The 16384-nt window shown below is 40.3% G+C and overlaps 1 protein-coding gene across 5 annotated transcripts in view; it reads right to left on the bottom strand.

The window, feature by feature from the left end:
- The window catches only part of ST6GALNAC3 (ST6 N-acetylgalactosaminide alpha-2,6-sialyltransferase 3), a 647729-nt gene that overhangs the window by 406912 nt on the left and 224433 nt on the right, over positions 1–16384 (bottom strand). For all 5 annotated transcript variants that reach the window (XM_036890108.2, XM_036890105.2, XM_036890106.2 and 2 more), the window contains exon 2: positions 10160–10354. In XM_036890108.2, the coding sequence (XP_036746003.2) occupies positions 10160–10354 (195 nt within the window). The remainder of the gene's footprint in view (positions 1–10159; positions 10355–16384) is intronic.

Below are 16384 nucleotides of genomic sequence, written 5' to 3'. Positions count from 1 at the left end.
TGTTTGGTACTTTTAGATAAATGTTTTGTTTTTTTTTACAGTTCCGGAGCCCAGCATAAGGCCCAGCACACAGTGGATTCCGCATATGTAATCCATGGGCTTTCCGATGTGAACTGAGGACCCCTCCGTGAAATCACTTAATGGGATTTGCCGACCACAGCATTCTCAGTCGCTTCCTTTGCCCTCCCAGGACAACTAAAGTCACTGGCAGAGAATCACCATTTTAGGGCTTTGGAAAATTACTTTAGTAAAATAGTTTGCAGTCTCTAAGGTCTAAAGAAGATAATGGCATTTGAAGTGCTTAAGCACATAGGTCCACAGTCCCTTATCCCAAGTCATTTGCACCAGTACATTTTGGAATTCAGAATTTTTCAGTTAAGAAGAATAACAGGGCAAATGTGCAGTATATTATGAACCCTTACAAGTGGGTATAGAGAAACACGTTGAACTCAAACAGTAATACTTTTTAATAGTAAAGCCTGTGGATAATCACAATAAATATACTTGTCTTTTATAATTTTTAACGGTGCATTTTAAGAATCGCTCGTGTTTGCATCCCAGAGGAGTTTGCATCCCTTTAGCTCCAGTTTATTGCTAGTTAGGGACTAAATTTTCGGTTGATTTCTCAGCTTGCAGGGTTCCTAGAAAATGCAAGTAGTAAAATTGAAACTTTAAGACCACTAGGCTCCAGGTATAACATTTTGAATTTCCAGAGATAATTTCTTGTTATGCAAAGACAAAAGATGTAAATAAGCTTCCTTGTCTGTTCTCTGTGCCAGTTTTCATGCTTTCTTTCCTAGCCTCCCCTTTCACTAGCACAGAGCTTGTAAAGACCCAGCTTTAGGTCTGTGGGGGAGGGGAGTCTCACTCTCTCCCTTTGCTGGACCCAGGCCTCTTGCTGTATCCTGTAGAGTGGATATTACCCATCCCCTCAGTTATTGAAACTGATAAAACCCAGGAAACCACATCTTCAACTTGCATATTTCTCTCTCTTTTCATTCCTTCTCAGTTTCTGGTGCCTGAAGATTCCCCTTTGGTCTGGCAAGGTCAGCTGGGTATTTAATAATGTATCCTGTATTATCCAGCATGTCCCAGTGACAGCAGGAGAGCTGTTGGGCTATCTATTGCCAGACCAGAGCTCTGAATTTCATTTTTCTTGTAAGTCAATAATCTATTAAATACTTAAAAATTTTCTCTTAGCCAGATAAGTCAATTGATCAGATATTCCATGTCCCAAGTTTTGCAGGATAACATTTGATATAGGAGCTATATAGTTACTTTGGAAATAAAAATTCTGTAATGAATATTTTTCTTTTGTAGGTAAGCTTTTGTCAGCCTACTCTGGAAAATGAGAAACCACAATTTGATGCCGTCTGCTTAGTGACAAATTACCTCCAGACAAGGAGTACAATTAATTGTTTAATTGAAATTACTTGAACGTTCACTATTCTTAATGGCAATGGAGCAAATTTGTTACATTGAAATATCAATGTACTCTAGGTGGTATTTTTCTGGGATATACATAACTGTGCCTAGCTCATTTTTTTCCTTAGTGAACCTCAACTTTTTCTTCAAAGTGGGGTTCTTTGCTGATCCTCAGAACACTGGAACTGTTAAATATCTGGTGACTGACTAATGCAGTAATATTAACTGACACTTGGTGAATGGTTTTTGTGCTAGTCACTCTGTCAGGCTATTAGCAGGAACTTGAAAAAAGCTGACTAGAAAGTTTTTCCATTGGGGCCCTAGTTCTCTTATCTTCTTTAACTCTCAAATCAGGGTGCTTTTTGATGGGTGCTCTATTCTGTTTTTCTTCACTTGTCACAAATGAGATAATTTGATATCTGAATTTGTAATAGGTGTCTTTCAAGTGTGTTAACATGGCAGTTGGCAAATGGGCATTTTTCTACCTAAGGTTCTATAATGAATAAATCACCCATACATCTTCCGGGGAACAAATTACCACATTGAAAACTATGATAATAATGGATCTTTCATCAAAACAAATGTGATTTGTAAACTGAATCAATCTATTTTGACTGATGCCTCATAGCCATAGGGAAGATTTCATCTGAATAATTACAATAAAACCACATGATTTATCAATTGAGTAAGACTAGAAATTCAGTAAGTAATCAGTCTTGTCCAGCCATTTTCTGGCTTGACGACCTTGGAAACTGTGGCCATCACTTTTCTCTCTCAAAAGAACAAGCTAGTTTCCTGAACATACATCCCTGAGCAGGAAGATATACGGCATATCTCTCTGTGGACCTGAGCCAACTGCTGGACTGATGGGAGTATTTTCTTATGCTTGGTCACCCCATAGGTTGGAAGTACGGATCTGAAAAGATAACCTCTCATCCTCCAAGCAGCAACTTGTTAAAAGATAAGTTTCAACATGTTTGGTTTTTGTGGTTGTAAAATAACTATAATGTATAATGTATGCATCAGCTAGGACTCTTTCGTTAGCAAGTGACCAAAGCATAGTTCAAACCAGCAGACATGAAAAAGAGGGATTTATTGACTTATATGCCCAAACCATGGGGAGGGTAGACTGGCTTCAAGAATGGCTGGCGTCAGTGCTAGAGAGTCCAAGCCCTCACTTTAGCTCTGCAACTCCTTTCTGCTTCTCTCAGTGTCTCGGTCCCTTTCTTCCAGGAAACAGCCACCTGACACCCAGAGCATCATATCTCAATAACTCTACCACCGAAGCAAAAAGGAACTTTCCCACAGCATTACATTTCCCACAGAAAAACAATAAAATCTGGGAAGAGTTCAGAATGGCTCATGTTGGGTCATGTGTCCACCTCCTGACCAATCACTTGAATGGCCAATCACCAGCCTGGATTTCATGCTCACTGATGTCATCAGAAGGGAAGGGATTGTTTCTGTGATAAAGGGGCAGTGAAGAGTAGACAAGTATGAGAGGCACTATATATATGATACTGTACTATATTATGTACAATATACTATACATAACATATGTAACTAAACATATTTTATATATTAACCATATTATATAATATAGTATTATGTAGTCTATGTGTGTTTGTGTTTAAAAGAGTGTAAATTGTTTCATGAGCATGTATGTATACCTTGCATGTATGTATGTATACATTCTCTATAATTTATATATATTGGTTTATTAATATGGATGGATGTATATATTGTATGTATTACTATGTTGTAAGTATGAGTGTGTTTTTCCCCTTTTCAGGGATCCCATGCATATTCCTACATCATCATCACCCAGTGAATGCATATTCTATCCTCTAAGCCCTACAGTAAATTGCATTCCAGGCGGATTGGCCTACTTGTTGCCTGTACATGTGTCTGATTTCCTTCTCTGGAAAGTTAGAGGATCATGAGGATCTATGTCAGTGCCTCAGGGACCCCCTGGGCATGGGGTGAGTCATGCCCATGTCAGACATACACATATTAGGAGTGACCCCATAGATAGTTTTGGGGGCAGCAGGGCAAGGTAAGCACACTTCAGGACTGGGTAACCAGCCAAAGAAATGAGCCAAGAGATTAGAACTAAGAGTAATGGGACCAGGGAGAGGTAAGGAATCGATCAATGGAGTTGGAGGCAGGGGTAATTAGCAGCGTAGACATTAGAAGTTTATTGTGACTTTCAGGTTAGCACCCTTGTCATACTGGGAAGTGGTAGGAATTGAAAGAAAATGGACAGTTTTCTAAGCTTCTGCTTTTTCCCCCAACTCTATTTTCTCTTCTCCCTCTAGTCCATCCAAACCTTTCTCCTACCCATCCCTCTCCACAAAAGCTTTCTGGAATTATTCCAACCCACAGTGATGTCTCTCCCTCTCAATCTGTACTCAAGCACAGATTGCCTTCAAATATGGCCATTGTTTGGGACATGCTATTTCACAACCAGACTAAGAAACATCATCTCTTCTCCACTCAATAAATACATGCCCTCATGCTTAGGAAAAAGATAAATTATCTTAAAAATAATGAATCCAGTGTGCACATGCCAAATAAGTAATCCTTATTACATGGTAATTTAATTGTTTCCTTTCCTGTAACAGTGTAACAATTGAAATTTCTTTTGCTTTACTGTGATATAAACGTGAACATTCAGAATTTAATTAACAATTAAATTGATCAGTTTTAAACTTCTGGGACATGCATTTGCATATAATTGCTCTCAATATACTTATATAAAATCCTAAGCATAGATCCCCAAGTATAGAAATGTATCCATGTCAGCTTTACTTACATGTGTACATTTATTTGAATGTGTGGAGTGTGAGCATTCATTCTCAAGAAAGTCAGCTCTGTTCCTTAATTGTTGCTATAACCACAATTCGGGAAATTCTATCACAACATCAATATGTTATGCACATCTTTAATTAGGCTAGTGTGGCCTGTCTGTCACAGTAACTGATCCTAAGTATTCTTATTTAGTCTACTTCAGGCTTTAAAATGTTCTTATTTTCTAAAGAGGTGTATTTTGGCCTCATTAAATAATTTAGCAAGTCAATATGCATCCTTACACTTGATTGCTACCTTCTGGAAATCCTGTGCTTTTTCCCGTAGCACATCTTTAGGCACCCTCTGAAAGGGCCCTCTACCCAAATATCAGAAATGCTCTGCAGCTCCAGCATGTTGCAGTTCTCTTATCAGACATCTGTCTGAAAGAGACACCTGTCACCTCCACTGACCACGAGGAAGATCTAGCTGTGGCATCCTATTGATCGCCAGAGCTTGATTCTCTTATCTAGTAGTTAATGCAAATAAGTTGCAGGTTGCTTGCTCTAAGCAATGTCTTCCCACCGGGTCACCCAACAAAAAAGACAACACAGTGACTGATTTCATGGCCTAGAAACTACATACAGAATCTAGCCCGGAGTTCATTTCTTTCTCTTTCCTCAAAAGCTGCCATGATTTCAACAGGGAGAAACAGTGATTACTTTGAACCAAGCCCTGCGGTACCTTAGTCTTATACACCTTTTTAATCTGCCACAATTAATTCATTTAAAATGAATCGTTAAAATTTGCATTAGGAGAAAGCAGAGTTCAAAGGATATCCCCAAGCATAGGTATAGTTTTTTTGACAGATATATGGCTGTCAAATGCTTTTTACTATATCCATGGTCAAATGTTAACACAGTAACTCTGTTATAGCAGAGCTGTTGGTGGGGTCCCCCAAATTCGACCTGTTAGGATGGGGGGTTGCATTACCAACGCAGTAATGACATGAGAGGGGAAGTTGGAGCAGCTGCTCATGGGTCAGAAATTAAAGTGGGGGTGGAGCACGGGGACGTATAGGGCTACTGCAAAATCTCAATCTCTCCTTGTCCGTGCTTCAGTTTGACACCACCTCACGGTTGCTGTAAGCTCAAACCTGAGTGCTGACGAGCAGTCTGGGGTTCTGTGGCCAACAGGAGTTTGCACAGCTTCAAACTCCCAGTTCATTGATTCACTCTGCTTCTCTGCTTCTCAAGACTTTCCCGGTCCCAAGGGCAAGAACCAGAAGGGAGGTGGGGAAAGGACGGAGCCCTTCAACAACTGTGCTATATTTAGATTGTTATTATTATGGTGGGAGGGGTATTTTAAGTCTTTCAGTTTAACTCCTCTAGAATAGTTCTCATCATTTTCACAACATGTTCCTTTTTATGAGTCTGAACCAGGAAGAAATTACTCCAACAATGTGCAATAAAATCAAGTCTACCTGTACCCTTCCTGCATTCCTCAGGGTTACAAATAAGTGGAAGTATAGACAGTCTCATGCATCTGAGGCAGTTACGAATATTCAGATTTTATTATAAATAACATACTGGTTTTTTAACATAAAAAATGCCAAGTGTTGCATTTTCTTTACCACCCTGGAGCAAGACTGTAGAGTTAAGGCACACAGCTAAAGTGAAGGCACACTTAAAAGGGCCACAGTTGGAATTAAAAGGGAAAATCCCAGGAACAGCTGTGTTAAGTTTGTGACACCCAGCGTTCTGCAGCAGCCACCCTGTCAATTTTATTACATGAAATACAGGTAACTAGAACATCTCCTTCTTGTACTTCTCTTGGGAACAGATCATTCAAAAACTAGGTGAACTGATAAAATGAGTTTGAGCATGAACTGGGTATAGTTCGTAAATTATCAATTATTGCAATTTGTTATAAAGTAATTATTATATTTACAATTAGTAAATTATTATAATTAATGAGGCCTCCAGGAGAGACTGCCTCAGATGCATGAGACTGCCTATACTTCCACTTATTCCAAGCCAAAGGAACCAGAACTCCTCTCATTTTCAAAGATAACCAGAGAATCAGATTTTACTCCTAAGCAACCCACGTCTCCAGTGTCCGCTACATCTTCAACCTAATTCTGCCCTTCCCACATCCCCCACCTCTCCTCCTGTTTTAGACAGTAGTGGAAAGACACTTTTTCTTGGAAATGTTTCTGCTCATAAAATCTTTGTTTAGTGCAATGTCTGGCCAAGCTGAAGCACTGGGCCATAAAACTATCATCAACAACGATCATGTTTGCAGATGTTCCAGGTCTGGAAATCACTGCTGGCATGCCTACATGTTAAAAAAAAATTTTGGAAGCCTGGTTGTTTCTAGAAAGTGTGTGCTCTCTTCTGAGAAACTTCTGAGAAAACTTCAAGGACTAAGATCTTAAAATAAATAGATCAGCTTGGTGACCACTTGTCTCAGCTCAGCCATGGCTACTGACACTTCTCCAGATTAGGAGAGAGTGAACAGGGACATAGGAGTGGGTGGCTACCTCTGAAGTGATGTCTGAGGATCACTACTGAAGCTATTTGCCCAAAACATCAAATCCACTACCTATCATTTTAGCTCTATTACTTTGGTTCTTGAAGACTTTTTCTTCCCAAGTCTTATTTAATGCAACCATCTCTGGGAAAGAGCACATTTGAAACCATTATCTGGTGAGGACCAAATCATAGAGCATTTCGAAGTAAAACTGGAGCATAGCCATGGGGGTGGGAATGGGATGGGACTGTGAAAGGGAAAGATGAAATCAGTGAGAAGGGAGATAGAGCACCACTAATTTTGCTTTCTTCCTAATTTAGCCTACAACTATTTGAGTTTGGAGAAAAATCTTATTTTCTTTGAGTGTAACATTGTTTTTCAAATTCCATGCAAAATTTTCTGCTCATCCCCAGTGCTCATGCTACAGTACATAGGGCCTCTCTTTCTATTACACATAGGTGAGAGAAATAAGTTACCTGTATATCTGCTAGTGTTTGCATAAAATGAAATTGCCTATTTCAAATATTTCTACTTTGTTTTAGATAGCTTAATGCCCTATGGTTTCTTTTTAGTAATTTCTTGCTGTTAAATTAGGTGAAATGTTTTGTGTGATTCCTGGTCAATAACCACCCTATCTGCACTCTGAATACATATTTCTTTCTTTTTTTAAATTAAGAAATAGACATACAGAAAAGGCATATAACATGAACGTACACTTAATAAATATTTAGAGTCCGAACGTCCATGTAACTTCCAACTGGATCAAGAGATAGGATACTGGTGCTATCCCAGAAACCCAATTGATCACAAACCACACTTTTCTCTTAGAGGGAACTGCTCTTCCCTTTCATTTGATGATAATTCCTTGCTCTTTTTCCTTTTTTAGTTTTACGTCCTATGTATGTCTCTAAGCAACGTCATTTAGTTTTGCCTCTTCCTGTGATATATAAATGGAATCCACTGTGTGTATTCTATTATTCTTGCATTTTTTTGTTCAAAATTGTTGATGACTAACTCATCCATGCTGTTCCACATAGCTGCAGTGTCTTCACTTTCATTGCTGTATGGTAGTCCAGCATATGTAGCACGATTTAATAGACTCTCCTACTAACAGATGTTTGGGTTGCTTCCAGGTTCTAGCTGTTACAAACAACACTGCCATACATGCCACCCACGCCGACCACAGCCTGCACACAGTACCTCCAGTAAATACATATCGTGAATACACACTGATGATTAGAAATGCTGGAAAACAGGGTATGTGGATCATTAACTTTACTCAATAATGGGAAGGTGGTTTTTCTGAAGTATTTGTTCCACAATTTAAACTCTCCCTACTAGTGCACAAGAGTTCCCTTTGTTGCATGTCCTCATCAACACCTGGTATTGTCAGATTCTTAGGTTTTTGCCTATCTGGTATTTAGTGTATAGAAATACCTCTCTGTGCTTTTATTTCCCTTCTCATTGTGGTTTTACTTGGCAAAGCCCTAATTTCTAAGGAAATTGGAGCTGTTTCATGTGTTTACTGACCTGAGTCCAGAGTCTTTAAAATTTAAATACAAAGTCTGGTACTCTGGACTTTGGTATTTAGGTATTACTCATACTAAACACTGTATTTCATAAGTGGTAAGTATAGGGGAAGCAAAATAGACTCATTCATTGAGCACCAATTTGGAGTTGTTACTCATGCGTTTTGTCCTCTTTAATCCTCATAATCTTTTGCCACTCGATGTTTTTATCCCCATTTTATAAGTGTCAGAACTGGCACTCAAACCATGCCTCTGTGCCTCTAAAGCCTAACTCTTTCCAGCAAGCATGCTTCCTCCTAAGAGATAATCTCTGCAGGAACAAAATAATGATCAATATTTTTTGAAAAAGTCATTTTATTAAAAACTATGCCAAAAGAATTTCAAAGGTAGCCTGGTTACTGTGACTAATTAAATGACTGTATCTCCAGGTCAGTTTTTCCCTTAACATGCCAAAATCCAATCCATTAATGTTTCAACAAATGAAAGGGTCTTTGATATTTGGTGAGATTTCCCTCATGAGAATAATTCATGAGACACTTCAGTCACATGTTTTATTTTGTGTCTGTGACAGGCACTTGTTAAATGATTAACACAGGCCAGCAGGTTTATAGGATATTAAATGACAGCCAGAAATAAAAGTAAGAAGAGATGAGAGTGAGGAAAACCATTTCCTAAGAGGTACATTTTTATATAGGTAATCAATTTATTAGGAAACTCAACAAATTCAAGCAATGGCATTTTTTAAAAAACTAATTTAAAACCAATTAAAGGATAAACATCAAGCAAGGCTTCTAAGAATTTATATTAATGGTACCTTTTTCTTTTTAACTCTAAAGGTCTAATAAAAAGCCTGTAAATCCTGCAGATAGAGAAACAATTTTCTAAGACTCTAACCAGAAGCAATGACACAGGTATGATATTGCTACAAAAGAGGATGGGCCAAGCCAGCTTTCAACATCCCTCCGTGGATGCTAAGCATAACTCTCAGGACATTCTGTGCATTACTCTTCTCTCTATTATCTTTACAAAATGAACTTTCAATGGGATCTGATCCCAAACTCCTCTCAGTGACATAGACATACTGGTGATTTGTACCTTTGTAACCAACAACTTCAAACAAGCTAGGACTTTGCATCTGTGAATATTAACCTCCCATTCATCCCACTCCATAGACATGACTAATGAAGACAATTTTTTTAACCACTTCTATACACTTCACACATTTTGTGAGGTTCCTTAATTTTCACTTCCCTCCATGATACAAATCCTTGCTGCCAAAAGTGCTAGCACAGTGTGTGCTTTCCAGTTGTCAATATACCTCCATTCACTCCTCTACCACCAATTGGCTACAAAGATTTAGAGGTTCAGTGATTATAGGATTTAAATGATTTTAACACCTTTAAATTTGGAAACTCTTTAAATCCCATTATCTCTGCAGCCACTGAGAATTTTAAATTCAGCTTGGCCTTTTCTAGCTCCAGGTCTCAGGATTACAGAATTTTAGAGAGTATAAATGCTTCTCTGCGGTTCTACAAAGAGCTATCCCCAATCAGTTGACCTCCAGGAAACAAAGACAGACAGTTTTCACGCTGATCAGAGTTTCTAAATGGAAAGATATGTATGTTATGCCACAAACCACCAGGAAAATAGGTAATTGCTTCCTCAACTCCACATGAAGCCAGTGAATCAGAAGATTTGACATAGAAGAGGCAGCAGACTTTAGACAAGTGTCAATAAATGTCTAAGAATGAGAAACAGAAAATTTCAGGGACACAAAGAAGCTCTTTGGGGAAGAGAAAGTTCAGTGATTGGAAGACATCTTGCTCCTAATGAAAAGCTGTTACCATGGATACCTTTGAATCCTAGGTAACCTTCTGAGGTCTTACCTCTTGCGTTCTCACATTTACGTATCCATAGTGAGTTCGGAGGGGCCGCCTATATGTGTAGGAGAATGGTATCCATTTTGTACCAGGTTGTCCAAAGCAGTTTAGTAGCAGTGGGAAATTCACTTCATTTACAAGGCGCACAACCAGCAGGAAGAGGAAGGCGGCTATGAAGCTCACTGCAATCACAGACTTTCTCTAGAAAACATTGAAAACAAGAAAAAAGAAGAATGAATGACTTTTAACCAAAATCAGTTACAGAGGAAGGTTCCTTTATTTCTCTCTCTTTTTCTTTCAAAGGGATCAAAGGGCTCTGTCATTTAGGATATTTCACTTGGAGACAAAATACTGATCCTTGGGTGACCAGGCTGCTTTCGTGTGCTCAGCGTCTGACAGCAAGGAGGGCAGCTATCTTGGATTATCTTTCCATTTCATCCCTACCCTTCTTTACCTCCCTGTCTTCCTTGAACAACTCTTATTCAGTGTTCAAAACCCAGACAGACAGACATTCCCAACTATAGGAAATCCTTCCTAACTGCTCAGTTCCCTGCCCACATCACCTCTTCACCACACCCTGTCAACCCTGATAGAGGTAGAGTCCTACCACTTCCATACCTTGAAGGCACTTCTAGTGTTGCACGTTTTTCACTGCATAATTATTTTGCGACTTTTCCTCCAAATAATTGTGAGTTCCTGGAGAACTGGGATGCACTGTGTCATATGGACCTCTGCATCCCCAGTCCTTAACACAGCGCCTTACATACAGTAGGCACCCAACACACACTTGAGTGAGTGAATGAATGAATGAATGAATGGGTTTTTCACATTCTTATAGACAAATTCACTATCAATCATTATTCTGTTTCTTTGGCACTTTCTACAGGCAGGAAATTTTTCCTGTGCTACAGGATTTGCAAAATTATGGTTCAAAAAACTAACAGTAAGACTAGGAAAGAACTCCTGCCAAGCAGTGTAAGAACATGCCCCTCTCCACTCCCCAACCCAATGTGTGGCCATGGAATGTGAGCAGGAGCAATTAGCTGCATCTGACTCGGGTGGGGAAAAGCAGAAATGTATTTGAGACTGAGTTTGATAAAATTAATTTGTTTTAATCAGTAGAGATGTGTGAGTGGAACTTTGTAGGTAGAGGGGACAGAGCAAGGAGACAAAAACACATGGGATCACTCACAGCCACATGGTACTTTGTCTTACTGGGACACAGAGAAGACGAAAAAGCCAGAATCACAAATAACTTTATGGACTACCTCAGATTCCAAGCCAGGAAGTCTGCTGAGTCTGCCAGGTGATGGAAAAACGAAGCGGTTTGGGTTGGTTTGTTTAATTTTTAAGAGGTGACTGTTTTACATTTGTGGATAAAATGAGAGTTCCTGTGGTCAGGATTCTCACCTGGCCATGGTTGACTAGCTCACTGCACACCTGTGGGCAATACATGGCTGTTGACTCTATAAAAAGAGCTCTGCCCAGTGCTTTGTGCATGACAGGGTGGCAGGGCTGCAAGGCTGCAGGAGAGCAGAGCAGAGGCTGGAGTGGTGGCAGTGCCAAGGACAGAGGCCCAGAGGATGGCTGTTCTGATGACTGTGCAGAGAGGCCCAGAGGATGGCTGTGCAGGACTACTGAGCAGAGAGGCCCAGAGGACAGCTGTGTGGGACGGCTGTGCAGAGAGGCCCAGAGGACAGCTGTGTGGACAGAGGGGCCCAGAGGCAGAGACCGGCTTGTGGCATACAGACTTGCTCTGAGTGAACGGGATTTTAATGACTGACCTGCCACCTGGAAATAAAGTTGGGTGTAACCCTTTCACCCCAAGAACGTTTTGCTGTCATTTTCTTTGGTCACATTGAATCCATAGCGAACTTGCCTGGGGCTGAAACCCACCGGCAAGACAACATTATAATCAGTCATCAATGCTTAAGATGCTTTGGAGCAGGGAGAAACCAGAGGCATGCAGCAATCAGTTAGTGGGCTGTGCCAAGTAGCTAGGACAGAGGTCATGAGGGATACAAACCGGAGCAGTGGCAGGGGGAATAAAAAGGTGGAAAAAGACATGAGAAACTCAATCTAGGTGGCAGGCAGAGAACTTGGCTATTGATTGGATAGAAGTGGCAGACAGGAATTCAGAGATGCCTGAGATTTCCAGTCTAGGTAACTGCAATAATATTGGTTCATATTAGGAGAAAACAGTGGGCAGAGCAGGAACTGATTTAAGAGAGTAAGAAGATGAAGCCCCTGGCTTTCTAGGTCCTAGTTTCCAGGCACTGGAGGGAGCCGCCAAGGAGGCAGGCAGAAGGTTAAGTCCAGAACAAGAAAAAAGGAGCAGAGCTGAGGCAGATGTCAGGACCATTCTGCCTTGAAGTCCAGGGTGAAGAGATAGTCCTCCATGAAGCTGGACTCGGCCTCTGATTCTTGTTCAAACAAGGGAAGCCAAGTAACTTTCTGGGAATGACTGTAGTGGTCTGCTTTTAGTTTACCACTGCCCAGTGGAATCAGCTTCATTTTGCTCTTCACAGAATGTCCCACAGGGGAGAGAAAACCCCAGGCCAGCCCCTGTGTCCTCCCTGGGCCCTCACAGGTCACAGTCTGTGTAAGGGCAGTGGAACAAGCCTCCAGTAGTCAGAGATCCCCAAAGGAAGGTTTCACTCTTGCTCAGTGCCTGTAATTTGTAAAAGCCCCATCCCTCTGTCTAGCCAGCCTAATTTTCCAATCACCTGCAAGTCTCTTGAGCTCTGCCTCCTCAAAACCCCTTATCTTACGGCTACCTACCACAGCCTTACCTCATTTAACCTTCTAATCATGAAAAACCATTTTAATTTGCTCCTCTGTGGAGTCATTATGTCCACAACATTGCAATGTGTCAAGGTAACAGCTTAAATGAGGTGATGGATCTTATAAGTTTAAAGGGACACAGACCAGAACAGATGGCTAAATAAAAGCAAAGAGGCTAGTCACCCATTAAGTAAACAGGTAAAAACCTTTTTTATCAGCATCCCATAGCTTGTTGCAAAAGAGCAGCTTGCTTTGAAGGACGCCCAGATGGGATCTGTGCCTTTGTCTACTCCAGAGCCCAGCATGGCTCTCTGCTTCTCTCAGTTGCCTCATTGCATTGCATGGCTGGGGCTTTGGGGACAAAGGAATGGACGGCCTTTCTGAATTTGCCAGTCTCGCAAAGCAACACATATACAATGCACATATGAGAGGAAAATAAACCAACCATTTTGAGAGAAACTTTAAAATGGAATGAAATCACAGTTGTAAAAGCCTGTTCCCTGGTATTCCATGTCTGCCTCCCACATCCTAGCAAAGTGAACCAGAAATGAGCACAGAGAGGATGAGGGCAGCAAGTGGAGAGGGGAAGCCAGACACTGGTCCTTCTGTGCTTGATCTGAAATCAGAATCTATAGTGGGCAGAGGTGTTCCTTTCACAGCTCAGAAGTCCAGCCTAATTTCTGTTGTGTTGCCTGGACCTAATTAATTCTTTGCCTTTCTTCATGTTTCCATATTTTTGCTTAACAGTAAAGTATTCCCATAGTGCTGATATACAACCACCCTGAAAATTCACTGGAAGAGGCTAAGGTCAAGCACATGCTGTGCTTTGGGCGGCAAGGACATTGGAATTCAACATGAATGTGCATCTTTCTAGTCGTCGTCACCTGAGCCAGACTGTGACCTTGAACTTCATTACAACAGAAACCACAGATGAGGCTTTTCAAAGTCTACCACACCAGAATGCAGTGAGAACGTGTGTGTGTTTGTGATAGGGCTGTGGGAGTTGGGGAAGTAACAAAGGACCACTATGCATGATCCATATGAATGCATCCACTTCCTCAAGTCACAAGCACTCACTGGGTCCACACTCTGTGTACACTGGGTGAAGTGCTGAAAAACAAATAAAGCCATAACAGACCATGCTTGCAAAAAGCCCCATCTTAGTGCAGCTGGCAAGTAAACAGAAAAGTGTAATACCACATATCAAATGAGGTAATGGAGGTATGCTCAGGGTGTTGGGCAGCCCAAAGGACGTGGGCAAGGGTTGTGCTGTGTGTGGGACAAGTCAGGGAATGCTTGTTTGCGGAGATGGTGTGCAAATGCCGTCCTGAAGAATGAGGAAGGAGTTAGAAAAGTGCAGATGGGAAGGGTCTTCCAGGCAGGGGAAATAGCATAGACTAAGGCTCAGAGTTTGAAAGTCCTTAATTTGGTCAGAAACCTGAAAGTCACGTGGAAGAAGAATACACAGACTATTTGTGGTACAAGATGATGCTAGGGAAGTAGAAGGGATTCAAATCATAAAACAAAAAATAATAAACCACATATATTCAGTCAGAAGCAATTATCCATCCTATCTACTCTATGTTAGGATAATGAAAGGATGAATGCACAAAAGTGCTATGTTTTATAACTTTAAAATATTCTCCATTTTCCAATCAAATGAAAACGTATCAATCACTTCATTTTACTTGAAATTGCCATTTAACATACCACAGTGCCTTGTTTCCAGTTACTCGACTTAAGTTTATTCCAGCAGGGGCTTGATTTAGTAATGGTTTAGAGTCCAACACTCAGCAAATTAAAAGACTACCTCTTTATACATGTGTTCTGAGTCCAACAATTTGTTCATGGGAGTGATCACCGCTGCCTTCACTGAGGTAATCAGAGCAACCTCTAGCTCCACCCAGCGATAATCAGGTAAGGGAAAACAACAGGAAGTACTCAGCAAGTTTATAACATGTAAGACTCAGCTTGACAAATTTTCACACCGCAAAAGACAGGAGCACATTTAACAAGTCATTCTTCTAATGCTACATCAAATGATACAATGGGTAGAAAAGACAGGGCACAGTTTTGGGGCCCGTGATAGGCACTCAAAACTGGAAGATATTATCATGATGATATAACTACTAATTGTCATGAGCCTTGCTGGACATTAGACAGTCAGTGAGCAATTGGCCAGCCTATGTGAATACATGATAAGAACTTAGAGATATCTTTTTCTCAGATACTACGAGCAGCTGCACACCCTTGAACTATTTAGTGCAACTTATCCACACACACTCTGAGAGAATGTCACAGTGCTCAAATAGACCTGAAGAATTGCTTTAGGGAAAGGTTTCTCCTTCTTTGTTTCTCATTTTGGGCAAGTCTGAAGGGGCCGTTAACAGCTGAGACATTTAGAATTTAATCCTCTCTGTGCTGCAAAAATATGCATCAAAAATGTGGCATTCCAGTTGCTTGCTCTTTAAAGTTGGAATATCATTTATCAGACTTATAGCAGAAATACCTATTTCAAAATAAAACCCGCAGAGAATTTATGATTTAGGGAGAAAGCAATTGTAGAGATTTGGACCTACCAAATTTGCAAGCTATATTAACATCTGTATGTTTTTATTTTTTGTATCACAGAACTGGTCTCTTAACCACAGAATAAAGTTTTTACCTCTTAATTTAGTCCCTCATTTCACAAATGATAACAGTGTAAAGGTATATTTTTCTATTTAAACAATATTATTCAATGACTGAAGTAGTTGCTTATTAAGGTAAAATAGTGTACACTTTTGTCCAAATGCTGTCATTTATCCTGTAACAAATGTGAAGGTATCAGTTTTTTAAATTTATATCAGTCCTCAGTTAGCTCATGTGGATGAGTCCCTACCAAATGCCTACTTGTGACCTTATCAAATACAAAGAATTGTGTCATCAGTGCAATTCTACCTTGTATCATTGGCCAAACTCCAAATCTGGTTCTCTCAGAATACAATGCTTCCTCCCATTTGTACAGGATGAATTAACAAAACTCAGAATATACTGACAAAATCTTCACTTGTTTTATTTTACCTACTGAATCTACAACCTAAACTAAAGTGAACTCTGGGGAAAATCTCATTCATTTCTTCGGAGGGTAAAAAAAGGAGGGTAATTAAAAAGGTGGGCAGTCCCAGATTGGCAGAGCCTATATAGGAGCTTACCAAGGGCAGCCTTAGGCAGATAGCTGGTGATAGAATCACTAAGGTCATAAAGAAGAGAGCAGTGAATGTCGAACAAGGTCAACACGTGAGAACGAGCAGCACTTCAGAATCCAGGAGGCTGATGAAGATAATGAGATAAAATAAAAGAAATACATTTTGAGAATAAAGCCTTTTTTGAATAGAGCAGGATTGGAGCTAGACAGGCAGGAAGGGACCTGACTGGAATGTCTTACAGATCATGCCTAAGAGTCTG

This window comes from Manis pentadactyla, chromosome 4 (genome assembly GCF_030020395.1).
Source record: "Manis pentadactyla isolate mManPen7 chromosome 4, mManPen7.hap1, whole genome shotgun sequence".
Taxonomy (NCBI): domain Eukaryota; kingdom Metazoa; phylum Chordata; class Mammalia; order Pholidota; family Manidae; genus Manis; species Manis pentadactyla.
This window is presented reverse-complemented; position numbering and strand designations above follow the sequence as displayed.